This window comes from Pollicipes pollicipes, unplaced genomic scaffold (genome assembly GCF_011947565.3).
Source record: "Pollicipes pollicipes isolate AB1234 unplaced genomic scaffold, Ppol_2.1 Scaffold_6138;HRSCAF=7277_pilon_pilon_pilon, whole genome shotgun sequence".
Classification (NCBI taxonomy): Eukaryota; Metazoa; Arthropoda; class Thecostraca; order Pollicipedomorpha; family Pollicipedidae; genus Pollicipes; species Pollicipes pollicipes.
Genome location: NW_023596818.1, coordinates 13,954,908 through 13,981,083, shown reverse-complemented (window position 1 = coordinate 13,981,083; position 26,176 = coordinate 13,954,908). Strand labels below are relative to the sequence as shown.

Sequence of the window (26,176 nt, the reverse complement as noted above, 5' to 3'; positions counted from 1 at the left end):
CGTGTGTGTGTTTGTTTGTGTGTGGGCGTGTGTATCTGCCGGATGCGTCGTCAGACGCTGTCACCAGTGCTGCCTTTGGTCATGATGATCACGCCTCGTTGACCGCACGTACTGAGCCGCTGTCTCGCCCACGGTGTAGACCACTGCGTCGTGGTTTTCAGCCACCCCTCTCCCCCGCTCATGTTACCCCGACCGCTCCATGAGAACAAGTCGAAAGATTAGAGGTCAAATAGCAAAAATGTCAAATATAAAAGTCAAATGCAAAAGGTCAGGCAGCCAAAATATAACAAGCGACAAACGTCAAATGGATGAAATTAAAAATATAAAATGCAAACCGGGCAAAAAGGCAAATGGATAACTTCAAAAAAGATGGCAGCCAAAAACAAAACGTTAAATGCTCAAAATGCGAAGAAGGGTAAAAGTGAAATGGACAGTGGCAGAACAGACTATCAAATAGACACATCCCAGGCTTTCACAGGGTTTCAAAACACACCGAGGGCCTCTGATCAGGTGTTTGGGGGGGGGGGGGGGGGCTAGTGGTCGCGCAAAGGCCAGGTCTGATAAAGAGCCCAATCTTGCGATGGCAAGTGTCTTAACTCACGATCATTTTTTCGCGATGTGATGTCTTTTAGATTATGTTATAGATCCCTTCAACGATAGAAAACCATGGCCACAAAAGCGTTGCTGTTGTGTTGCAAAAGCGTCGCAAAAGTTGCGTTGCTGTGACCAGCGGTGCCACGGGTTTTGAGCTGGGGCAGAACTTTCCGGGTGGCTTCGGGGTCTGAAGACAAAATGGGGCCTCCTCACAGGAGAGCCTCCTGGGCGAGGCTACTTAAAGAGTTCCCCGAGCTTTGGCGGGAACAAGACTAGTGGGCCCATGCAACAACGGTATTATGACTGTCTATTCCCATCTCTCAGAACTGTGCCATATCTTCCTTATTTGGAAACAATTTACCTCACGTTTCTCGGTCAACTCGGTTTCTGGGGAGGTATAGGTAACCACATTTGTTGGGTCACACAGACAAATGAGAGGATCAAAAAATAATTTTGGACATAATGTACCAACAAATTATGAGAGGAGCAAAAAGCAGTTTTAGGCGCGAGGTACCAACTGATGTTTAAACATTACCGTGCTGCTTATAAGATAACGATTTTTGTGATTGGCCAGGTTTGAGTAGTGAAAAGCAACGGCGACTGCTAAAAAGGGTCCGGCTTGTTATTAGTTACTGTGTAGTGAAACCTTTGATCAAGTTGTCCGACAAAGTTTAAACTTTTTCGGTTTTATCGGCAGATGCCGAGAGGAATCAGCAATGAGCTCTGGATGTCTAGGTCATCTGGTTTACGTTTGTCTCGTTTACTGAACAGGGACGAGGCCATTGGTGTGCCGACTCACATCTGTTTGGCGAACATTTCGCAAAGCTGATTAACGTTTAATCCTGCCTTACCTATTAATTGAACCTAAGCAGTTAGCGAAAAACTCGGTTTGATCGTTTCCTACTCGTAGCACAAATTGAGCTTAAATGGCCAAAAATGCGGTATGTTTATGTTTGGCTGTTTCCTGCCCACATTAGAAATTAAACTTAAATGGCGTTTTCTCAGTAATAAGGCGGCATTTCGCAGTCCTTCGGGTATCATTCGGGGATCCAAGCCCAAGGTTTTCCGTTGGAACATGTGTGGTGCGGTCGTTCAGGTGTTTGGGAATGGAGAAAACCCTGCACATTGCAGTTCCGTGGCAAAAAGTCGAAAGATATGTCAGAAGACAGAATATTAAATGTCAAGAAATTAGAATGGGATAAAAGTCAAACGCCAAAGAAAAAAGAGACGAAAAGTCAAAAGACGAAATGGGATATGGAGATTGTATCCTTTTCTGATGTAAATGTACCCTCGCCCAGCGGTCAATGTGGTGAATGTATCCTTCGAGTTTGGATTTCAGGCCAGGTCACTGCCAGTTGACCTAGGGTCGCGAAATTTACACGTACACTATTTCCGGACATGTATGACACCTGCAGGCCTGTAAGTGGACATGCTGCCATATGAAGGAGTCCCAGCCGGAAAGTAAATGAGACGCACAGGCCTCGTGGCTGTGAGCAGGCTGCGGAGGGGCCGGACGCAAGGCCCCCGCGTAATAGACGGGGGGATTATTTTAGTTTGTTCGCTTCAGGGATCCCGAGAACCTCCTTCATTTTGATTTGTGTGTCTTAGACTTGTCTCTTCCCTTTCCTGCAGGCGAGGAGATCAAAGGGCAAACAGTCTTCCTTTTTTTCTCCTTTATTCACGTGGTCAGTATCCCTTTTCGCCTTCATCTTGTGACACTTCATATTCGACTTTTATCTTTCGACCTTTTACCGTTGGAATTTACTTGCTATATGTCTTGACTTTGTGCTTATTAAGTGTTTGTCATTTGACTTCTTGCCCTTGTGGATTTTTTTTCGTTTAAATGTTGTTCATGTGACTTTAATTCCTCTGACTGTTTAAAGTATTGCTCTTGACTACTCTTTTCGATTTTTTGTCGTTTGGCTTATTTTGTCCTTCCAACTTCTGTCTATTTGTCTCTTATACATTTTACATTTTTGTCACTGAACTTTATCACATTTGACCTTTTTGTCCATTGATTTCTTCCCTTTGGACTTTCGTTCGATTACGGACCCCGCCATCGCCTCGTTTTGTTCCGTCCTGGATCTTACCACTGACCTGCTTTTGCGTGCCCAAGCCTGGTCTTGACCCCATCGTTGACCTCTCTTTGACCCCCGTCTTTGACATCCTTCGTGACATGACGTATTAGTTGTAACCTCTTTTGGCGCCTGCTGTGAGCTTTCATTTCGAACTCCGCCGGTAATTGCATTGAATAGATCATTCGTTCACACACCATGTAACCTTGCTGTTTTTATAACAAATTTTCTAGTCCACCGTCTTGGGGGCTTTTGACCTCTTACCCGGGGTCGAGGTCCTAATACCATCAATCACCCACCCCCACGAGGGACCTACGGCAATGCCAGTGACCTGTGACCCCAGCGGCTTACGATTCTGTGATCCGCGCCTGCAGCGACGACCCTGATGACTCGTGACCCCGTCGCCGTGGAAGCCTGGCGACATGTGACCCGTGACCTGTGCCCGCAGTACGACAGCCGTCGCATCACGGCGCTGTCCCGCCGCCTGGTGGAGCGTATGGAGCGCGAGCTACCGGACATCATCCGAAACGGGGACGCCGAGCACACCTACCCTGGCTGCGTCAATCTGTCGTTCGCCTACGTCGAGGGTACGTGCTGCGCGCCACCACGCATGAGAGCACGCCGCTCGCGCCAGCTGAGGGCGGGCATCACGGTGAAGTGGAGCAGTCGGCGAATGAGATGCAGACGTTGGTGGTAGGAGGTGGAGTGTCAGTTGAGATGTGGGAGTAGTGTCATTTGAGTGTCAGTCAGTTAGTGATGTGTCAGTTAAGTTGGTAGGAGATGAGTGTCAGTTGAGATGTCGGAGGCAGAGTGCTGGGCAAGGGAGTGCGCGGGTGCGCCATGCTCCTTGAGCGCTAATATGGCCAGTGCAGTCGCTGGCGCACCATAAGAGGCGTGGCGACGTGCGTCACGTTCTCTTAAAAAAAGCAAACAACTTGAGAGTGCGGAGCAGACGCCGCGGTTTCACGTGATGGAAGTGGCGTTGAAGGAAGTGGAAGAAGCCAATATCTGTTGCCGGAGCATGCGTGTTAGCCAGGCGCCATGACCGGCTCCCTGAGGGTTTTCCGACACCAGTTTGCCGGATCTTCCGGTGCGTTCTTGGAGTTACTTTGTCATGCGCCCGCCCAGGCGTTCAATAGAGGCATCCGGTCAACCCGCTACAGACCCAACCCTCCTTGGCACGACACCGCACCGAACCACCGCTACGGGCCACGCCATGTAGCCCCTCGTGCCACCGGCACGGCGCGGCCTCCGCTGGTGGTGGGGCGCCGCGGGCCGCGCGCCGCCCCCGGCCCGGTGCGGTCCGCCGGCGGCGGCCGGCTTGCGTGAGGTGAGGCGGCGGCCAGCGCCCGGGTGCCGCGCGCCGAGATTACAGGGCGACGCGGCCGGCGCTCTGATGCCGGATGCCGGACGGCCGACGCCGCCAGGTGCCGGCTTCGGTGCTGGGCTGGCGTCATTCGCGTGAGCCGCCGCCCGCCGCCGGGCGCGCCGGCTTCCGATTGACACTGCCACCGCCGCGGAGCGGGGACTGTCGGATCGTTCGTGTTCTTCTTAAGTAAGCGCTTGACGCTCAGCCCCAGCCGTCAGGCATCCCGTTCTCGTGTCGCGGTCCGGGAAAGGAAATTGGTGAGAGCGTGCGTCACATTTTAGAATGGCATCGGCAGCTGTCGTCTTCGACCCCCTCATCCCCGCCCTCCTCTCCACACTCCATCAGAATGCTGACGACTTACGTTTTTGGTATAGGGGCTTTTTACCGCTGGGCCATGCCAGATTATAATGCGATTATACTGTCGGGCTGCCAATTTGTCATTTTCAAGGTCTGCGGCGCGAGTAGCTGTGAAGAAACGCCGTATTGCAGTACACATTTGCGGGAAGGCTAACATATACTCACATATCAGTTCAGGGAACAATACGGGATAAAGGCATATCTGCCGATCTGTTGTGTTCTGTGTTACTTCCAGCGCAGTCACCGTCTAGCAGCTCGCCGCCCGTAGCGTTGACATATCTAAGCCGGTTTGGTGCCCCGTCGCTGCCATCTGGGGCAGCGCGTCGGCCCGTCCCCAGCTCCCCAGCCCGGCCCGTCCCCAGCTCTCTGGCCGTCGAGCCCACCCTCGGTGACGACTACGACTATCGGCGTTGGCCCGGGCGGCGTCAGCCGCGACCCGCGCTCCGTGTGCTCGCGCGAGCCCCCCCCCCCCCCCCCCTCCCTGGCGGGTGTCAGTCAGAGGTGTCGTGTTCTGGAAGCTCTTGTCCAAAGTCGAATAAAAAGTCCAGAGATGCATCAGCTGTCCGCCCGGATAGTGTCCAAAAAAGGTTGTCGGAAATTTCAAATTTATATATCAAATAAGTACTACCCAGAACCAATAAACCCAGTAAGTACTTGCGTCACCGTATTCCTTCACTAAATTAAATGAAAAGAAAGAAAATGTTCTTGGGTAAGTACTGAGTTTCTGCTTTAAATAAGTTTGGACGCATGCCAATTTGCGATGCGGCCGAATGATGCAGGCTGTCCAAAAACCTAAAACATTCTGCTACTTCAGTTTCCGGATTGGACTTTGGAAACTTTTCAAATCTGATCGGCACCTCTCGCGTCGACGCCCGCCCGCAGAGGGAGCGACCAGGCCCCGGCGGCTCCACATGCGAACTTCCGTGGGAGGATTGGGAAGTGCAGGCGGGTGGTTAAGGCTATGTCCCAGGGTGTGCTCACTTGTAGCCTGGGGTGCTGTTCGCCGAGGTAGGGGAAGATGATGAAAATAGGAAAAAGGGCGACGATGAAAAAGATGAGAGGTGAAGGCATGCCAGTCAAGCACATTTACCCTGGTCGATGTGAAAAAGATGGTACTATCCTGGGTACTCGTGCCCAAATCATCAGGGGAGTCGGGGAGCGATCCGTTCCGCAGACTCAGTGTGGGGGACATTAGGGGCTGACGGCGGAGCTGGCGGGGACGTCACAGCCTCCACCCGCGTCAGCACTGCCGATTTCATTATTTCTTACCAGCACTGGTTTGTATCGTGAGATTTGGTTTGTTTACCGTTCGAGATTGTTTGACGTGTTTGGTTCGGCCAGTCATCGTGGGGGCTCACTTGGGTCGCGCCCTCTTTGTGATCGACATGACCCTGGCCTGGCTTTCTCATTCCGATCTGTTCTTTGGTGCTATGGTATTCGTGCCGAATGGAGACCATCGTGCTGCTGGTGCCCTTTTAATGTTCTACCTCCCACCCGAGTCAGTTCTGTGGCAGCACTGGCGTCCGTCCACTGACCTACCTTAGAATAGAGTTCGTTCTGTCGCGGCACTGCCGCTTGTCTGCTGACCTGCCTCAGAACAGAGTCCGTTCTGTGGCAGCACTGGCGCCCGTCACTGACCTACCTCAGAATAGAGCTCGTTCTGTCGCAGCACTGACGCTTGTCTACTGACCTGCTTCAGAACAGAGTCCGTTCTGTCGCAGCACTGGCGCCCGTCACTGACCTACCTCAGAATAGAGCTCGTTCTGTCGCAGCACTGACGCTTGTCTACTGACCTGCTTCAGAACAGAGTCCTTTCTGTCGTAGCATTCGCGCTTGTCGACTGACCTGTCTCAGAACAGAGTCCGTTCTGTCGCGGCACTGACCTTTGTCCGCTAGCGTACCTCAGAGCAGGGTCTGTTCTGTCGCAGCGCTTGTCCCCTGACCTGCCTCAGAACAGCGTCCGTTGTCTGGCTGGTCTGACGCCATGGCGGGGTTTTGTCGCAGGTGAGAGTCTGCTGATGGCGCTGAAGGACGTGGCTCTGTCGTCGGGCAGCGCCTGCACCAGCGCCTCCCTCGAGCCCAGCTACGTGCTGCGCGCTATCGGCGCCGACGAGGACTTGGCCCACTCCAGCATCAGGTGAGCGGTGAGATAATCCGGCCCACTTGAGCATCAGGTGGGTGGTGAGATAATCTGGTCCGGTCAAGCGTTAGGTGAGCGGTGATATAATCTGGCTCACCAAGTATCAAGGTGAGTGGTGAGATAACCTGGCCCACTCCAACAGCGGGTGAGCGGCGAGACAATCTGGTCCGCTCTAGCATCAGGTGAGCAGTGAGATAATCTGGCCCACTCTAGCGTCAGGTGAGTGGTGACATGTGGCTCACTCCAGCATCAGGTGAGTGGTGACATTATGTGACCCACTCCAGCATCAGGTGAGTGGTGACATTATCCGGTGCACTCCAACACCAGGCGAGGGCCCGCGACGTACCACCCACTGTATCACTGCAGTATGGGAACGTTCCGTCGCTATGGTCGTGCGTTTGTCAGGGAAGCGTTAGCCAGGTCACTTTAAGCAGGTTTTGACCGCAGGACCAGTGTGCAGATTGCGAGATGAGGTGTGTACGGGACGCCATTCACTGCAGCATCAGGGTGCCGGACGCTACAACTCCCCGGCGTGGTGGCGACATGGACTGCTGCAGTAGCAGTCGGCCTGACCCACCGCAGCGCCAGGAGAGCCTGCCCATGTTGCCTACTGCCTCGGGAACGCGCGTGGTGTTGCTGTCTCACACTAACTGCACCTCAGTCGGGTCGCCTGGCACCTGGCCATGGTCATCCCTCAGTCCGGGACGTCCCCCAGCCCCAGCCGAGGCGGCAGCTTGAGCGGACCAGCGCGGTGCTCGATGGCACGTCTGTCGCGCCGGCCTCGCGTCGGTGTGGGTGCCGTGTAGCCTAGGGTCGCAGACGGCTCCATCACCAGGGATAGCGCAACGCCAGGATGCGGCGGGCTGCACGGCGCTGGCCGCCGGGGCCTTGACCTGCGACAGGTAGCTTGGCATGTGCCCATGTGAGCCGATGTTATGCAGCGGTGGTTGCCAGTGCGCTGAGGAGATGTTCGTCGATCTTATGTAACCGAGGTCGTGAAATGGTATAATCGCGCCATGCTGTCGTGGCTGATCCTACTTCTGCGCTACGTTTATGGTAGCACTGGTGCAAGCAGTCCACCCATGCCCGTTGATGGGAGAGATAGGCGTGTCGGAAGGGGAGGATCACGTCAAGTAAGTCCGACCGCCAGCTCGGGCCGTCTGCGGTGAATTTACGGGGTGTTGGTCCGCCAGTCCCTCCTCACATGTCAGCCATACTGACGCTGGCAGCTGTGGGGCCGTTCCCACGGGCTATGTGGACCGCGCCCACGTCTGCCGGGAGATCGGTCTGCCTTTCATACGCAGCTGCCGGGAGATCGGTCTGCCTTTCATGCGCAGCTGCCGGGAGATCGGTCTGCCTTTCATGCGCAGCTGCCGGGAGATCTGTCTGCCTTTCATGCGCAGCTGCCGGGAGATCGGTCTGCCTTTCATGCGCAGCTGCCGGGAGATCGGTCAGCCTTTCATGCGCAGCTGCCGGGAGATCGGTCTGCCTGTCATGCGCAGCTGCCGGGAGATCGGTCTGCCTTTCATGCGCAGCTGCCGGGAGATCGGTCTGCCTTTCATGCGCAGCTGCCGGGAGATCTGTCCGCCTTTCATGCGCAGCTGCCGGAAGATCGGTCTGCCTTTCATGCGCAGCTGTTGTTCAGTGGTTCTCTGCCACGTCTCGCTGATCGGTGAGGGTCTTCGCTCGCAGGGAGCAGCTCTTGTGCGTCACGAACTGCCGCAGACTGACGCCTCCGCTGTCTGCTGCTAACATGAGTGTTCCCGAAATTATTTGCGGCAATCCGGTTCGCTATGGACGCAGGGCTATTGCGGTGTTGGCGGCTCGGAGTGGTAAGTGATACTATGTGTTGGTCCGTGAAAAGTCCGTTTATTTATTCCATGATACATTATTGCCTCCTGCTGACGTCTTGTAGGCGGGCGTATATTTGTGTCTCAGCGAATGCGCTACTATTGCATTATTTCTGTCCATCGGTGTAATGTATCGGTGTGCCGCGTGATCCAGCGAGGCGCGGTCACCGCCTTGCGGTAACCCTACCCCGGCCGAGTCGGCTCCCGCGGGGCGACCCCTGGGAGTGTGGTCACCGGCAGGCTGCCGAACCGCGGTTCGGTTACCCGGCCGCTCGCTGCCGGCGGCGGCCGCGGCGCGGCGCCACCGGCGGCGCTGTTACCATGTGGTGGCGCGGCTCAGCGCCCCGCTGGCGTAAACACGGCCCGGCGCCGGCGCCCGGGCGTTCCCTCGGAGGGTCGGCCGAGGGCTTCCCTCGCCTGGCGGGCAGGCGCGGACGACAGATACCGCCACGGGCGCTGCGGGTGTCGTGGGCGGCTCCGCAGCGTTACTGCGGACGTCAGCAGAGTCGAGCCCCTCCGGTTCCGGACCTGGTTGCCAGAAGGAGAGGGTGGAGCGTTCTCGCATAGCAACCAGGTTCGGGGGCAATGGCGTCCTACTTGCTCGATACTGCCGCAGGCCGCAGGGGCTGCCTTTGATGACCAGTGGCTGTCGCCCCGGGCCCGGGGGGGGGGGGGGGGCGTGCCACGGCATTGTACGGCACGTGAAACCATCCATGGTACTGCCTGGCGAGAAGGCGGAGGCAAAACTACCGTTGAAGTGAACGGCACAGTCGACGGGGTGGTTCGCAATAAACGCGACAAGCCACGCTTCGCAGGTACCCTGAACCCAACGCCACCCATGTTAACCACTCCGAATATATTTATAAACAGTGGCAGTGTCGTCGAGGACATGGTGAGGTCAGATACTTGTTCCGTAGCAGCATCACCGCCCCCGCTGACGGCCAAGCAGCACCGGCGGCAGGCATGCGGAGCCAGGCCGCTGCTGTACTCCTGAGCGAAGTTCAGCGAGTCCAGCCGCGGCCCGCGCTGCCACCTAACCTCACCACGTGCTCCCGGGCAAAAACAAGTGCTGTGTCAGGACTCGGATGTGCAGCCTGTCTGCGTTCCGGGAACAGCGCTGAGTCCGCCGCGCTGGGCCCGCTCGGCTATCGCTCGGACGGCTGGTTACCGGGCTGGGAGGCCGAGGGCGTCATCACGAGGTGGCACTGCCGGCACCGTGGCCTGCCGTTCAACTGGCTGTTGGGTCTTTTAGGCCTGCGAGATGAACAAGTTGAGCAGGTTAAGGGCTCATGGAAAGGGTGGGAGCTTAGCAATAGTCTTGCCTGTCGTCTTTGATGTGCCGCGAGGGAACTGGTTGATTGGACTTTTGATTGGACAACAGACAACCGCGACAACCGACAACACAACCGCGACAACTGCGAGGAAACTGTTTGATTGGATATTCTGGGGAACTCGATGATGTAAGTGATGAAGAACTCTTCCAAGCTCGCGCAGCTAACTCGAGTGGCGTGACTTTGCATAAGTATTTACTGATGACGGTGGTCTGAAAATTGGTGAATCATGGTTTGGATCATTATTGCTCTGTGGGCGATGGCTTCCGCTAACTCGAAATGCCGATGGTGGCGTGTTAGATACGGTGGTGGTGAACGTAAACTGCACAGTCCGTAGCCTTTCCAGGATCATTAAATTCGTCCAGTTTAGTTGATATTTCAAGAACATGTTAAACTGAGATCGAGACATAGATAACCCCGTCAGTAATGAAACCTTTTCACATGTAAGCGTATTCCCACGCCGATTGATTATGACTGATACAGATTGGGAGTGAGTTGGTTAGACCAAATTTTCTTTAGGAAACGTTTTTGCCAGATCACATTATGAAATATTTCATTGATGTTAAGTGAAGTAACCACAAACTACTGAGGCGGCGTTTCAGGAGTAGATTGTGCTACTGAATGGGCTTTCCCCTAACCGAGTTGCAAAGTAACGCTCCTGTCCGTGGATTTCGATCTATGCAAGTGCTTGAGGAGGCGAACTGAGCGCCCGCCAGCCTCCATTCCCCTCAGATTTGCTTTACTCAACTGGTTTAGCGCACTTTATTTGGATGGACAGCGGTTTCTTGTTTTTTGTATAATAATTTGTCAAACAGCCCTTTATTGGAGCAGCATGTCAGTGACTGGCACTGGCATTAAACAACGGTCAAGAGGGTTAGTTGTGTGTGACACCCCTTTCCTCGATATTATAATCTCTCAGTAAAAACATACTCGCGGTAAATCAACTCGGGTTTCCCCCAAGTCCACATTTCGGGGCCAGGAACTTAATAAATGAATACGAATTGACACCACTGCTCTTGACTACACCACTGATTTTGACTATACACCACTGCTCGTCACCCTACACCACTGCTCCCAAGTACACCACCTCCCTTGACTATACACCACTGCTCTTGATTACACCACTGCTTCTGACTACACCACCGCTCCTGACTGCACCATTGCTCATGACTACACCACTGTTCTTGACTACATCATTGTTCTTGACTTCACCACTGTTCATGACTATTCACCACTGCTCCCGATTACACCACTGCTTCTGATTACACCACTGCCCTTGATTAAACACCACTGCTCCTGACTACAAGGCTGCTCTTGGCTACACCGCTGTCCTTGACTACACCACCGCTCTCGACTATACACCGCGGCTCTTGATTACACTACTTCTTCTGACTACACCACTGCTCTTGACTACACCGCTGCTCCTGACTACACGACTTCCTGTAGCATCTCTGCCTAGCACAAGTTCTAAACGGCTTTCCGTCTGTCTGTAGGTGCACCAACTTCTGATACGTTGCTTTGACATGACAGGGGTATATCCTCCTCCAAATGGAGATGTAACGGGCGGGCTATGTTTGTTTTCCTCATAGGGGATAAGTTTTATAGCGTTGCGCCTCCCGCCTCACGGTACGGCACGTCTGGTAAACTTCGCAGAGAATCTCAGCTGATGTTTTCTGTGAACTAGATGAATGCTGTCAAACATAAATAAACACCTTACTTGGGGCATGGAGCTCGTGGAATTTTCCTACCGCTGAACAAAAGTGGGCTGGCGTTTGGAACTCTGCCATCCTCATTACTTGCGTCGCGCTTAGTCACGTCATTGCAAACGCGTCGCACGAGCAAGGCTTCCATCTCTGTAATAATCCAGCACCCGACATGAGCTGTACAGCATCTGTTGTGGCTCCCACGTGATATTGCCTTGCGCCCTTTACAGATTGTTGCTTCTGTGGCAATGTCATGGGACTCGTCGGTCTGACGATGGCTTGTAGGTGTCTCGGATAGGCCAGTGGTGGCCTATCCGGGCATCGTGGTACCCGGGTGTCGGGACTGGCAAGTCTGGATAGACCAGTGGTGGCCTATCCGGGCATCTTGGGATCCGGATATCGGGACGGGTAGGTCCGGATATGCCAGTTGTCGCCTCTAGCGCAGCCGGGTGCCTAGCGAAGATTTCGATCTTCGAATTTGTATGGTCTCACTGCATGCTGTCCCCAAACGGTAGGGAAAATGCTGTGGTTTCAGTTCGTTGCACTGGATTGGCCCTCCAAACGTTTGGTCCGCCCCAGAGCACCAGCTTGACCCCGGAGGTTCGCTGGTCTCCCACGCGTCGCGTCCCAACGTTGCTCCTGTCCCATGGTACGTTGGTGCAACTTTGATGCATATCGTCCGAAGAAGATATTCATATTTGTCATTATCCCTGCCTTCCTCATTGCACCGAATGTTGAGATTACTGTCCAGCAACAAAAGTCATTAATCACACCCAACAAGAAGCGGAAGTCTGATTGATTTACGGGAATTCGGAGGCCGTTTGCTGATGTGCTTGGCGAAGAGCATCAGCCAGCGGCAGAGCTAAACTTTCTGACTGAAACGACGGCTTGTTTCGATGAGAATAATGACAATCTACCTCAGGGAAATGTGGTGATAACGGTAGCCGACATTTAGCCCGTTATTGTCTTGTACAAAGCTGTAGATCTCCGCTTCGGATTCCAACAAGGCTCAAGAATCAAAACGGCGCATGTACATAGGAAGAGCACCTGATCACCTGATCAGTATCATTATTGTGGGGAGAGTTGGCTCCCACCCCTCCATAGCACCGAGAGGGGGTCCAGCTCAGCAGACGTGTGCTGCCGGGTCTGGCAGACCGGTGGATGGGCTTGGGTCTCCCTCCCTGGTCCTCTTCGACGCCGTGCTCTGCCTCGCTCCCGCGTTTTGTCGGTGATGTTCGGTTCTCGACCGTAGGCCACGCTGATGAGGCGCTTCGTCAAACTCTAATGAGTCAGGCTCGACGATGGCTTGTGATGGGGTGTGGATATACAGCTAACTCCGTTGTGCTGTTTATTCGGCACGTTGGCTGTTGCACTGTGAAGTTCAGCCCTGCACTCCACGTTGTCGCCTTTTCCCGTCTGTCCGACTTCGTGCTGTGAGATTCCGGTCCTGTCTCTCGCCAGAGGCTCCACAGGTGTTACCGTCTTCTACGTCGACTTTGTGTCGAGCTGTGGGATCCCGTTTCCATATCTCGCTGTGGGCTCCACAGATGCTGTCGTCTCCCGTGGCGGCTCCGTGTCGAGCTAACAGGCGCGGAGCTCTTAGCTCAGAGCTGTCTCTGCACATGATGAACCTCATCCGTCCACTGCACTGTGACATACTCTGTTGGGTGCTGTGAGGGGTCAGGTCCCCGCTCTGTACTACAACACTAACCAACTGTCGTGTGCGCAGCAGGCTCTGTGCCGCGCTGTGAGGCGGAGATCGCTCCCCTGATCGTGCCGTTAAGCTAACCTTGGCCTTTGCGGCAGGCTCTGTGCCGCGCTGTGAGACGGAGATCGCTCCCCTGATCGTGCCATTAAGCTAGCCGTGGCCTTTGCGGCAGGCTTTGTGCCGCGCTGTGGGGTGGAGATCGCTCCCCTGATCGTGCCGTTAAGCTAACTGTGGCCTTTGTGTCAGGTTCGGGATCGGCCGGTTCACCACCGAAGAGGAGGTGGACTACACGGTTGACAAGTGCATCCAGCAGGTCCGGAGACTGCGAGAGATGAGGTGAGCCAGTGGTAGGCCGCTGGGTGCCGCTGATGTTACGCTGACTCCGTTGTTGTTGACCCGTTGCGATGAGCGTGTTCAATTGTCATGTATCTAAGAAAACAAACACGAACCGGTGTGCAGGACGTGAAGGGACGGGGTAAGTCATTCGGGCAGGGAAAACCGTGTGTTGTGTGTGACACGGGGCTTTTCGATTTCGGTAGTTGACTGCTGATAAAAGCCCCGTGTCAAATCGTCGTATGTGTGTGTGTGTCGACGTGAAGTCCCTGCCATGTGAGCTCTAAGAATGATATGATAGATAAGTTGTGCTATAAAATGATATGAAAATACGATTCATTCATTTATTGTAATATGAAGCATGTATAAATAAGATGATAGAAATATGTGGATAAGAAATAATAAATAAGCAATGAAAATAAAATTAGATGGGCTCTTAACGGTCCGAACCGTCATTACGGCGGGATGCTATTAGGAGATATGGCCGCACCCGTCGGCGAAGTTCACTGCTCTGTTGGGTAGTAAAAGGCTGCTAATGTACTCGGATTGGAGATCAAGTTCCGCGTTAAACGCAACAAAAATGATCGCGACTCCGCGCCTATGCTGAAGCAATAGTAATGCGCGGTTCCTGGGAGGAGAATCACATCCGTGACCTGGCGCTTGACCCGATCCGGGATCGTGCGGCACCAAGCGTGTTGCAGATCTCCGCGTTACTTCAGTAGAGCTGCTGGCTCTCGCTACCATCGGTCGTAGCCCGGGCTGGTTCCGGTCCCCCGCCCCTCCCCCTGACGGTAGCACGATCCGGGATCGTGCGACGTCAAGCGTGTTGTTGCAGATCTCCGTGTTACTTCAGTAGAGCTGCTGGCTCTCACTGTCATCGGTCATGGCCCGGGCTGGTTCCGGTCCCCCGCCCCCCCCCCCCCCCTGACGGCGCGAACGCCCGTGCGTCGCAAACGCGCATAACAACTCACACGCTATATGCACTGGCCGGCAGCTTTGCCGTGCTTAAATGTGGCGTGATGCAAACGAAACGCGAGTGAGCATTCGCGCGAGTCGTGGTCGAGATGCGGTCGGTTCGGGTGGGCACCGTAGAAGCCCACAGCGTTGTGCAGTGTGCGGGGCCTCAGGCGTTAGCCGGTTTGTTACGAATGAGCGACGTTTGGTGAATGGCGTCAAGCGATGTCGAGGAATCAGGCCGCCCATTTTGCATCGTTGTCTGAACAGCGCTCTGGGTGGTCTGCGATAGTCGCCCTCCCTGTTGAATTATTCCTCAGCGAGGCCTTGTTTGCCAGCGATGTTTTTTGTGCTCACTTTTTACGATGGATAAACGTTTGGCTCCGATATCCCATGCATACGCCCGTGGTGTAAGTGCGGGCTCGTGAGGATGTGTGCTCCGTACGCTTCGATGTTCTCCGTTTTCCGGCCATGAGGTCAGAGTGCCGCGACGCAGCTACGTTCTCCGTCCGCTCCGATGTTTTCCGTTCTCCAGCCATGAAGTCAAAGTGTCGCGACGCAGCCGCGTTCTCCGTCCGTTCCAATGCGCTCCTTTCTCCAGCCACGAAGTCAGAGTCTCGCGACGCAGCCGCGTTCTCCGTCCGTTCCGCTGTTCCCCTTTCTCCGGTCATAAGGTCGGGGACTCGCGGCGTAGCCTCACAGCCGGCGGCTAGCAACAGGACGAGCCGGCATCGCGCGCGGCGCGGACCCGCCAGAGCCGGCGCGCCTCCGACAAACGAGCCTTGTCACTACGGGGTGTGGTGGGTCGTCAACGCCTCGTGCGCACGCAGCCCAGGGTCAGCCGACGGAGTTCAGGGTCGCTGCTGGCTGGTGCTGGTTTGGGTGCTGAAGCAGCGCTGGAGGTGGAAGGTCTGGGATGTCGTGTAATCGGGAGGTACTGCGCGGCTCACGCTCGTCTCCTGTCCCCTGCAGGGCTCACGCTGGTCCGTCGCACGTGTCAGGGCCCGCGGTTAGCTTCTCGGGGATCTAGCGTGGGGGATCCGGCCCCGCCTCGTGCAGGGAAACGCGTCTGTTCTCTTCTCCTGGCCCCGCCCTGCGTGATCCAGTTCGTGGTGCCAGACGATGCCATCCCGGGTCGTGATGCCAGGCCTATGGGCCGTGGTGTCTATGGACACTTGACTATGTCAGAGACGAATTGCCTAAGTAGAAGCAAATGCCGTTTAACCGTGAACCCGAGCTCGGAACTTTGGGGTTGGAAACGAAGCGAGCTGCTTGGATCGTGACCTCCTCCCCTGCCCGTAGCTCGATCATGGTAATCTCGTGCCGGCGGCTCAGCTTGGTTAGAGCGCCTGTGCTCAGACTCACCCAGCCGTAGCGGGGCGAGGGCAAGTCACTTCAGTCTCGCTCACTGTCCCTGACTGGGCTAACCCCCGGCTGGTGACAGTGGCCGCGCTAAAGGTCGGGTGATGTCAGAGGGCAGGACAGATCGGGCCGAGCATAGCGACACAGTTATCATCATTTTACAAAAGAGCTTTAGTGAGAATTAGGAATTTAGGTCTTTTGCGTGTGGAGGATTAAAGTATTTCGACACCAGACATGACACTTTCCATGTGCGGCCTAGGTGTTCCGTTTTGATGTTCTTATAACCCATTAAAAAAAAACAAATGTTGGCATTGCTCCAACCTTTGAAAAGAATGGAAAGTTCCCTCCGTGCTCCGGAGGCCAGCCTGTCACTGTCGTCGAGTTGTTTAAGCCGATCGCTGTCGCCTGTCCGTCCGTTCGGCAGCCTCCACCGTGGGCGCCTCAGCCGGCGCCGTTATATGTAAACGCTGGGCCGGCCAGTGCCGCCCGTCTGGCCGGGAGCCGCTGACTCCGGCCGGCTGTCGCCGCCGACCGACAGGGCCCCGGAGCCGCTGACGCCGGCCGGCTGTTGCCGCCGACCGACAGGGCCCCGGAGCCGCTTTGCTCGGACGGCCGTCGCCGCCGACCGACGGGGTCCCGGAGCCGCTGGCTCGGACGGCCGTCGCCGCCGACCGACGGGGTCCCGGAGCGCTGGCTCGGACGGCCGTCGCCGCCGACCGACGGGGTCCCGGAGCCGCCGGCTCGGGACGGCCGTCGCCACCGACCGACAGGGCCCCGGAGCCGCCGGCTCGGATGGCCGTCGCCACCGACCGACAGGGCCCCGGAGCCGCTGGCTCGGTACCGGCCGTCGCCGCCGACCGACAGGGCCCCGGAGCCGCCGGCTCGGACGGCCGTCGCCACCGGCCGACAGGGCCCCGGAGCCGCCGGCTCGGACGGTCGTCGCCGCCGACTGACAGGGCCCCGGAGCCGCCGGCCCGGACGGCGCGGCCCTGGCGGGTGGGAGAGGACGCCGCGGTCCGGAGCCGCGCTGCTGGCGGAGCGGTGTCGGCATGGTTGCCAGTCGTGATCGCACTGGCAACGGCGCCGGGTTTCAGTGCGTGCCGTGACTGTTCGCCGTGGCTGCTGAGAAGGGGGGGGGGCGCATTGGGGCGGCCACTGGCACGTCAGGCGGAGTCAGCGCTCCGTGGGAGGTCTTGGTCGCGGGTTCGTTCGCAGCGTACGGCCGCTGGTCGGCGCGCTGTGGTTGGGATGTGGAAGGCATCGCCCCGTGGAGATGGTACCCGGCGCCTGCGGTTCTTGTGCGATCAACGGCGCGCACTGTCTTCGCCTTATTGGCTGACCGAGCATCTGGCTGTGTGGCCGTTGCCAGACTAGCACACGCTTTCTACATCGACACATTGACACATTGACACGCTTGACCTGACACATGGAGCGCGAGATCGGCGCTGTGGCGGACAGCGCCCCGAAGGCAGCGGTCACCGCCATCAGCAGGAGAGGGCTTGACTACACTTTGGCCGCCAGCGCCCCGAAGGCAGCGGTCGGCGCTAGCAGCAGGAAAGCCCCCGTTGCCTGACTGCGGGCGGTGGACAGCGGCCTCCGGTGGTCTTGGGCTGCGGACGACACCAGCAGGACAGAGGCGCGTGGCCTGGCCTGTCTGGCCTGTCCCTGCCGCCGAGCCGTGGGGCCTCTCGGGAAGGGTTGGTGTTTGAGCGGGAGGAGATAAGGGAGCTGCGAACTGGCGCGCGTGTTTGCCCTTCGTGTGTTGCAAGAGTCATCCCTGTGTGATAAGAGTCTGGGACGTGGCTTCTGGTGCTCGAAAGAGGCTCAAACGGCCAATTCGAGATTTGTGTACTGCTCCTGTCGCTTCAGAGCAGTTGCATGGTCAACGGGAATATTTTTGAGCCGTGCTCTCTTCCCTGGGGTTTGGTGGGGCCCCCTGGAGAAGGAAGCCCCAGTACCTTTTGTGAGATAAAAACGCCTCGAAAACATTTATAAAAACGTACTCCGGATCCACTTTAATAAGATCCCGACGAAAAGGATTCTTGTAATGAAAAGCAGGCCTCCTATAGGGGCTTAAAGGACTCATTTAGATGAGGATCGAGGTCAGCACTTTCACAACAGGTTGTGTAACGAAGTCATGACACCTTTGGTTCTGGCGTTTTTAGTCTGATGTGTATATGGTAGTAAAGTGTTTCTGTGAGCCATGCGATAAGGTGAGATGGGAACGGTGTCTAAGTGCCCTCTAACAGTAGAATGTTTGCTACTGATACGCCTGTCATTTACGTATAGGTGGTGGAATTGTAGGAGCTCACCTACCGTTCACAGTACCCCCCACCCCCCCACCCCACCCCACCCCACCCCCCTCTGTTCAGCAACCTGCACGCCCGCTCGTGGTGCTTGTTCAAGCCCTGGCAGTCGGTCGGACTCTTGCGCCATTGTTGAGGAGGCGGTCGTCTCGTGCTGACTGGCGCCACTGCCGCGTAGTCTTCGGGGTAGCAGCCGGGCAGGCGGGCGGGGTAGTGTCGATGCTTTGACGAGACAGCGAAGAGGTTCGAATCAATCCGTCCGGGATACTCGAGTCATGTCTAGGGGAGTCCTCGCAGATGCGTCCGAGGCTCTCCCTGGTGGGAGATACAGTCGAATCCAGCGGCCTCCAGTGCAGGGACGGGTACGGTGCCGACCCGTGCAGTGACGGGCGTGAAGCCCTCGCGTGCCGCTGGTTCGATTCGGTAGCTGAGATTCGGTCCGATACAGCGGGCTGCCGAGGCTATCACTGTCAGCTTATGTCTATTCCGGTGGTCTGACACTGGGTCGGGTCTGGTCTGCCCAAATCGGGCGGGGCCGTAGATCAAGCTGGACGGCGACGCCGAGGCGTGCTTGCAAACTTGTCAGAGGGCGATTATGGCCAAACAGGTCGCGGGTCTCGTGTGTCTGGGTTTGGCGGCCTGGAGGTGTGTCGACAGACGAGACCCAGCCGTGCATTCGTTGAGGTCTGGGCTTGCAGTGGCGACGTTGAGTCCTGTTATGATGTCGACCGTTGGGTATTTGGCTGCCGGACATGTACAGATGGAGAAGGGTGGGATGGAAGCCGCTATAGTCCTTGCGATGAAAACGTCGTTGCGCGTGTTTTTTATTACCTTTCGATCCAGGCCCGTGGTGTAGGCCATTTTCGCTTTGACCCTTTTCAGCAATGAGGAGAAGCTCACCAGCAAAGCGCCCGTGCTTCCCCGGCACGCACGGCCTCGGAACAACTCTAAGCTTGTTATTGATGCGAGGGTGTCCAAAGCACTGTTCATGAAGGCGCATGCGCAGGAAGATCGCTTCCGTCATCGGCGGCGCTCAGAAGCGTTGATCGAACGCTTGTTTACGGATGTTGTGGCCACATTGGGGCCCTTCTGGAACGCCGTGCCACCCGCGGTCGGGGCGGCAATCTGCAGCCATCCTGGCCCCATTTGCAGCGTGTTTATACCATTTTGCAAGCGCCCAATTCTGGACTGGGTCTGAATGAACTCGTTTGCACGCCTTTAAGGAGAGCGACCGTGTGTTGCCGAGGCTGTGTCGGCATTGCTGAGGTAGCCATGACGCGTTCGGTCCCCATGATTGCCGGATGTCAGCATGGCTGGGTTAGCCATGACGCGCCCGGTCCCTGTGACGGCCGAGTGTCAGCATGGCTGGGGTAGCCATGACGCGTTCGGTCCCCATGATTGCCGGATGTCAGCATGGCTGGGTTAGCCATGACGCGCCCGGTCCCTGTGACGGCCGGGTGTCAGCATGGCTGGGTTAGCCATCACGCGCCCGGTCCCTGTGACGGCCGGGTGTCAGCATGGCTCGGTTAGCCATCACGCGCCCGGTCCCTGTGACGGCCGAGTGTCAGCATGGCTGGGTAGCCATGACGCGCCGGTCCCTGTGACGGCCGGGTGTCTGACATGGCTCGGTTGGCCATGACGCGCCCGGTCCCTGTGACGGCCGAGGGTCAGTGTGGCTGGGTAGCCATGACGCGCCCGGTCCCTGTGGCAGCCGAGTGTCAGTGTGGCTAGGGTAGCCATGACGCGCCCGGTCTGCGATTGCCGGGTGTCAGCATGGGGGTTAGCCATGACGCACCCGGTCCCTGGACGGCCGGGTGTCGCCCCGTGAGTGAGAGGGCCCAGTCCGTCGGAAGGAACGGGCTGTGTCGTCTCGTCCGTTGCCGAAACAGGGCGGTCGAGATGGTGGCGGCTGTTAGAAGCGACTGCGGGAGAGCCTCAACTAGTTATCCGTTCCAAATACGTAGTATTTGGAGGATAGACTCAGTGGGAGACCGCTCTCCTTGCGCTGTGTAGAGGGAAGTTAGTCGCCTGTGGTCACCTTTCACTCGCATGCGACCCCGGGGTCACGTCACAGGGCGGGCACGGAGTCCCACGCGAAGGCATGGAGGAACGGAGCCGGTTTCCGCTCTTCTGGCAACCCCTTGACTTTCTCCCTCCTCGCGATGGCCCGCTGCAAGGGCCACGAGGGCGACATTTGCGTCACAACATCAACATTTCCACAGAGCTGACACGGCGCGCATTCGGATCTCCAAAGCACTGCGCCACGCCGCGCACGTTGGGAGCAAAAGTCGAAGTCCCGGACGGACTTTGCTCTCGGATGTTGAGTCGCGTCGTCGACTCGTGGGCCTTAGTGTGACCTTGTGCGCGCGCCGGCGCTGAGCGTCCGGTCGGCAGTTTAGTCTGGACGGGTTCGTCGCGCTGTCATTCATCAACGACCTAATTTCCTGGGTCTGGGTCTACACTGTCGTTAACGGGACGGATCGCCCGCTTACCGCTGCGCCGGCCACGTAGCCCGGGCTGCAGGCGCTGCAGGCCGACTGCAGCCGCGAGCCCGATTGGTTCGGACTGGCCCGCGTAGGCGCGAGCTCGACTGGTTCGGACTGGCCCGCGTAGGCGCGAGCTCGACTGGTTCGGGCTGGCCCGTGTAGGCGCGAGCTCGTCTGGTTCGGGCTGACCCGTGTAGGCGCGAGCCCGATTGGTTCGGGCTGGCCCGTGTAGGCGCGAGTTCGTCTGGTTCGGGCTGGTCCGTGTAGGCGCGAGCCCGATTGGTTCGGGCTGGCCCGTGTAGGCGTGGGCCTGATTGGTTCGGGTTGGCCCGCGTAGCCGCGAGCTCGATTGGTTTGGACTGACCCGTAGGCGCGAGCCCGACTGGTTCGGACCTGCCTGTGTGGCCCCCTCACTCCTCTCAGTTCAGTTAGCCGGTGTGACGCACTTCGTGGACAAACACTGAGAGGCGGATAGTTCAGTGTCAGTCAGGCTCGGCAGTTCAGCCGGCTGAAACTAGTTACGGACAATTTTTGGTGTTTACCTTTTTACCGGTTAAAACCGGTATAAACTGCAATAACCTCAGAGTGCCTTAAGGTGCATCTTATATTACTTAAATTATGTTACAGCCCCACTGTTTCGTTTTCGGTCATAATGGTGGCAATAAAAGCTGATGTTGCGGTGTTCTGAAAGCATGTGGTATATTTGTCTCTGACAGGCACACAATATAGTACTTAAACCCATGGACTGTGGCTGGGGGGGTGTATGGCTACCGTCCACAGCCACTGCAATGCGCTACCACTTCGTCGTTATAATGTGCTGTATTGCTGCCGTAATGATATTCGTGTGTGTAGCCGGAATCTGGCATGTGTCTTTTGGCAAGCGCCTGAAAATTCGGAGGTGGTTATTAAGATTAAGCTGCATGGTCAATAACTATTCAAAGACCAGCTTAATTTAAAGGATGGTACTGTCCGCTTTTGTCGTCGCGCACTTACAAGAATGATTCTGTTTTACCACAGTGAGCAATGTCACATAAATTTTGCATCATCAAGCAGGGTCATTTTGAGATATTTGTTGGGAGGGAGGAAAGATATGTCCTCGCACTGGATTAAGTATCCGCCTTCCTCCCTCACATAACTATTCTGGCTCGTTCAAGCACCGTTTAGCCCAGTCATATGTCCCAGCCAGTTCGGTACTTCTTTCTTAACGTTTCGTATACATACGGAAAATAAATTAATGCAGTTTGTAGGCAGAAATGCTGAATTCATATTTGGTACCGGTCGTATCCTTGCGATTTCCCCACACTAAAAAATCCTTAAAAAGGCGCTGTTGTCGGGTGTGAAAATACAGAATGGTATTCTTTTTGTAATGCATTTCTCAAAACGTGACTCACTGTCTGAGGCTATCATCGTGAGCTGCATAAGCTGTATTTGGATCGACCACATGTCGACGTGTGTCAGGTTTGATATTTTTCTCCTTTCGCTTACATGCAGAGGGATCTCTGTCACTTTTCCTATTGAGCAAGGTGGGCGGTTTGCGGTTCTTGTCAAGTTAGTCCTTGCTTTCACTGAAGTTATCCAAAAAGTCACCGTTACATCAAAAAGGCGCCACCAATTTTAGGCATGTATCGCATGCAATTTGTTTCATTATCGTATTTTATGTGTTAACATGTCAACGCGTATGCCGTATATGGATTTCCGCCAGTTCTGAGAGCCCGTTGCAAACACCGTCCGTTAATTGTTGTAGCCCGTTGCCACCAACCCCAGCATCAACTCCCGCCCCTCGAAGTTCAGTCTCCGCTGAGGTTGTTGTTACCAGTCTAAAGTCACAGTCGCGCTCTGCATGCGTCGAGACGGTGACGAACAGGATGCAGGCTGCTGCTGTGGCCCGACCAACCATGCCGTGAAGACGAGCGTGGATTAAAACGCTTTCAGTTCCGCAAAAGCGACGGAAGGAACTGCTGGTAGCGGTGTAGCTCGTGTAAGCTGCATCACCTGTCAGTCGATGGAGGCTGTGAGATAGTTTAGGTATGGTCTTTTTATATGTATTAACGTCTTTCGGCTTGGTGTGAACCGCCGGCCACACATGGGGCGATGTGTGGTGGTTGGGGCTCGACCTTGGTGTGACCTCGCGATCCTCACGCAGGTGGTGTCCCGCGGTCCGGCGAGGGCGCTGTACTTCTGGTTGCTGACCATGTATGGTCTGCTTCAACCCACGCCCTGGTTGGTAGTTTTCATAGCACGCACTTATAGGCGAGGGGGTTGATGCGACCCGTGGAGTTTCTAAAGTAATGAAGAAAGAGTTAGCTGAAAACACCAGTGATTGGTACAACGAGGTCTCGCAGTTGGTACTGGGTTTATGTTCTTAGGCCAATAATTGACCCCCATTATGGCAGACTTGACAACGTCGTCGACCAGGCCCGGGAAATCGGATTTTTAGCCAGAGACGAGAACCTGCGTGTCGTCGGCGTATTGAACTACAAAAGCGTCAGCTGCCTGTAGGCTGACGTCCGTTATCGTCCCTGCACCTGCCTGGTACCATGCCAATCGCCGAAGCGATCTTCAGAAATTCTTCGTCGAGGGATGGTCAGAGGTCTGGTTTTTTTTGCACCAGGACGAGCGCTGGCCTTCCGTTGATTGATATCCTCGTACCGCAGCTGCCGATTCGAAACAGAGTCTGAACCTTGTGCAGCCATCCGCGTACCCAAGACACGTGCGCCACGACGTGTCCGTACTTTTGACCCCGGCGTGCTTCTGATCTCATGATGATGGGGCGCATTGGGACGCGCAGCCTGTTGGGCGGTCCGGCGTCAGTTTTCGGCTTCTCTTGGCCGTGTCGGAAGCCACCCACTTCCACGTTGGCAACGGGGCGGGCAGGTACGGGCTATTGGCTGCTTGCCCCCCCCCCCCCCCCCATGTGACGGCCGGCTCGGCCCGCGCCCGTCCCCGTTCTGTCCGGGTGAGCCACTCGACTGCTGCCCCCCCCCCCCCCCTACTGTGACGGCCGGCTCGGCCCGCGCCCGTCCCCGTCTGTCCGGGTGAGCCATCGACTGCTTGCCCCCTCCCCCCCCTCCATGTGACGGCCCGACACGGCCTGCGTCCCTCTCGGTCCTGCCCGGGTCGGGCGGGGCCGGCCTGTACGTGCCGGCCGGACCACTTGACACGCGCCGCAGATATCAACTGTTGGATGGAGATGGGGGGAGGGGAGGGGGCATCGGCTGGATTGGTACAGAAGCGGGGCGCCAAACGTGTCGCTGTAGGCTGCCGACACATAACGCGATGTTATTGTCTGCGCTTGACGCATGATTGAGCGCTGGTTGCCGCTTGGTTCTTGGCGCTGGGTGTGCTTGTCTTGTGAGTTTGCGATGTATATATATATATATATATATATATATATATATATATATATATCGCACACTCACAAGCAAGGTTGTTACGCTGTTGAACAGCCGTTGATCCATTTGTCGATTTGCTTAAGTTATTATTGTTTGTCTATTATTATATTTATGGTTGTTCAGGTGTGGTCGTCCCCTCGGCAAGCCTTATCGGCGCAATTCTGCAGCGTGGAAATGTGCTCTTTATTGTGCGTCGCCCTGCACGGTAGCAGTGCTGCGGGACACCATCGTTTTTGTTGTACAAGGTTACACAATTGCGACAGTAACTAGCGCTGATTGATTCAGGCCGCTTGCATCTGGATGCTTTCGCGAGTGCCGGGGATGTGCATCGCGTGTATGGCAACCTCCACACATGGATGGCAGCCGACGTGCGTGTATGGTAGCCGTCGCGCGTGCATGGTAGCCGACTGCGTTTATGGCAGCCTTCACGCGCGTATGGCAGCCGTCACGCGTGTGTGGCAGCCGTCACGCTGTGTGGCAGCCGTCACGCGTGTATGGCAGCCGTCGCGCGTGTATGGCAGCGTGTATGGCAGCGTGTCTGTGCCGGGGCATGCGGAGCTCCGTCGCGCGTCTCGAGTGCTGCCCACGGCTAAGGAGCTTCGACGACCCGACCCGTTGCCGGCTTCATGGACGTTGTTGCTACATCAACATACAAAAGTGCGCGCATTTGGGGGGGGGGGGGGCAGCACGGGATGTCCCAGCATGGGTCTGTGTAACAGACGAACCACTCACACCAACTTCTTCTGAAGTAAAAAAGGATGCTTCGCGAGCGCTGCATCACTCTGACATGCGTTTGTTTCAAGCATGATTCCTGTTTCCGAAAAGAGGTTATGATTTTCGACATCGCTCCAGAGTCGTCCACTGGGACCGCGGAGGGGCGCGCAGTGCCTAGCAACAGGTCCAAGCGGCGCGGCTGGAGCACTACGCTGCGCACGGCCACTGTGTACCGTTCCGGATCGTCCGCGCCCGTGCTGCGACGGCGCTCCCAGGCTGTTCCGGCCCCGCCAGCCGCCGGCCGCGCGTCACACACTGCCCCTAATGCTGTGTGCTGGAGAGGCTGGAGTATGAGTCAGATCACGTCGGCTCACTGCCCCTAATGCCGTGCTGGACAGGCTGGAGCATGAGTCGGATCACGTCGGCTCACTGCTCCTAATGCCGGGCTGGACAGGCTGGAGCATGAATCGGATCACGTCGGCTCACTGCCCCTATTGCCGTGCTGGACAGGCTGGAGCATGAATCAGATCACGTCGGCTCACTGCCCCTAATGACGTGCTGGACAGGCTGGAGCATGAGTCGGATCACGTCGGCTCACTACTCCTAATGCCGTACTGGACAGGCTGGAGCATGAATCAGATCACGTCGGCTCACTGCCCCTATTGCCGTGCTGGACAGGCTGGAGCATGAATCAGATCACGTCGGCTCACTGCCCCTAATGACGTGCTGGACAGGCTGGAGCATGAGTCGGATCACGTCGGCTCACTGCTCCTAATGCCGCGCTGGACAGGCTGGAGCATGAATCAGATCACGTCGGCTCACTGCCTCTAATGCCGTGCTGGACAGGCTGGAGCATGAGTCGGATCACATCGGCTCACTGCTCCTAATGCCGTGCTGGACAGGCTAGAGCATGAATCAGATCACGTCGGCTCACTGCCCCTAATGCCGTGCTGGACAGGCTAGAGCATGAATCAGATCACGTCGGCTCACTGCCCCTAATGCCGTGCTGGACAGGCTGGAGCATGAGTCGATCACGTCGGCTCACTGCTCCTAATGCCGGGTTCTTGATGAAAGGGTGGCGATGGGATCGAGGCGGGCCTGGTCTCGAAGAAGCATTCTCATTCCGTTCCAATGGCGTGGCTCTTTTTGCTTTGCCTGTGAGTAAACAGCGCCGATCGTGGTGTGGTTGATGTCATGAATGATATGAACTATATGTCGCAATGACAAATGACAAAGCATGTAGATTTACGTCTTTGTAGTGTCTTGTGGCAGGTTTTAATTAGGTAGCGAGACACCAGTGCAGTTCAATTGCAGCAAGTATTGGCTAAGTAAGGATCCTCTTAGTCATAGGTAGCTAAAATATCAGTGAAATGATCCATAACCGATTTAGCTTCACGTATGAGAACTCTGTAAGCTGATAATAACTTCGTCACCATCGTCTTTCTCCCCCGTGAAAAATGATTCTATGATTTATAGAGTGTTGCCGAAGCTCTGAAATCTCC

General features: G+C 56.2%; 1 protein-coding gene across 1 annotated transcript in view; it reads left to right on the top strand.

The window, feature by feature from the left end:
* Positions 1 to 13,467, top strand: part of Nfs1 (Nfs1 cysteine desulfurase) — a 32,283-nt gene extending 18,816 nt beyond the window's left edge. The window contains exons 9-11 of the mRNA XM_037228803.1: positions 3,118 to 3,256; positions 6,400 to 6,532; positions 13,374 to 13,467. Coding sequence (XP_037084698.1) covers positions 3,118 to 3,256; positions 6,400 to 6,532; positions 13,374 to 13,467 — 366 coding nt within the window. The remainder of the gene's footprint in view (positions 1 to 3,117; positions 3,257 to 6,399; positions 6,533 to 13,373) is intronic.
* Positions 13,468 to 26,176: the final 12,709 nt, after the last annotated feature.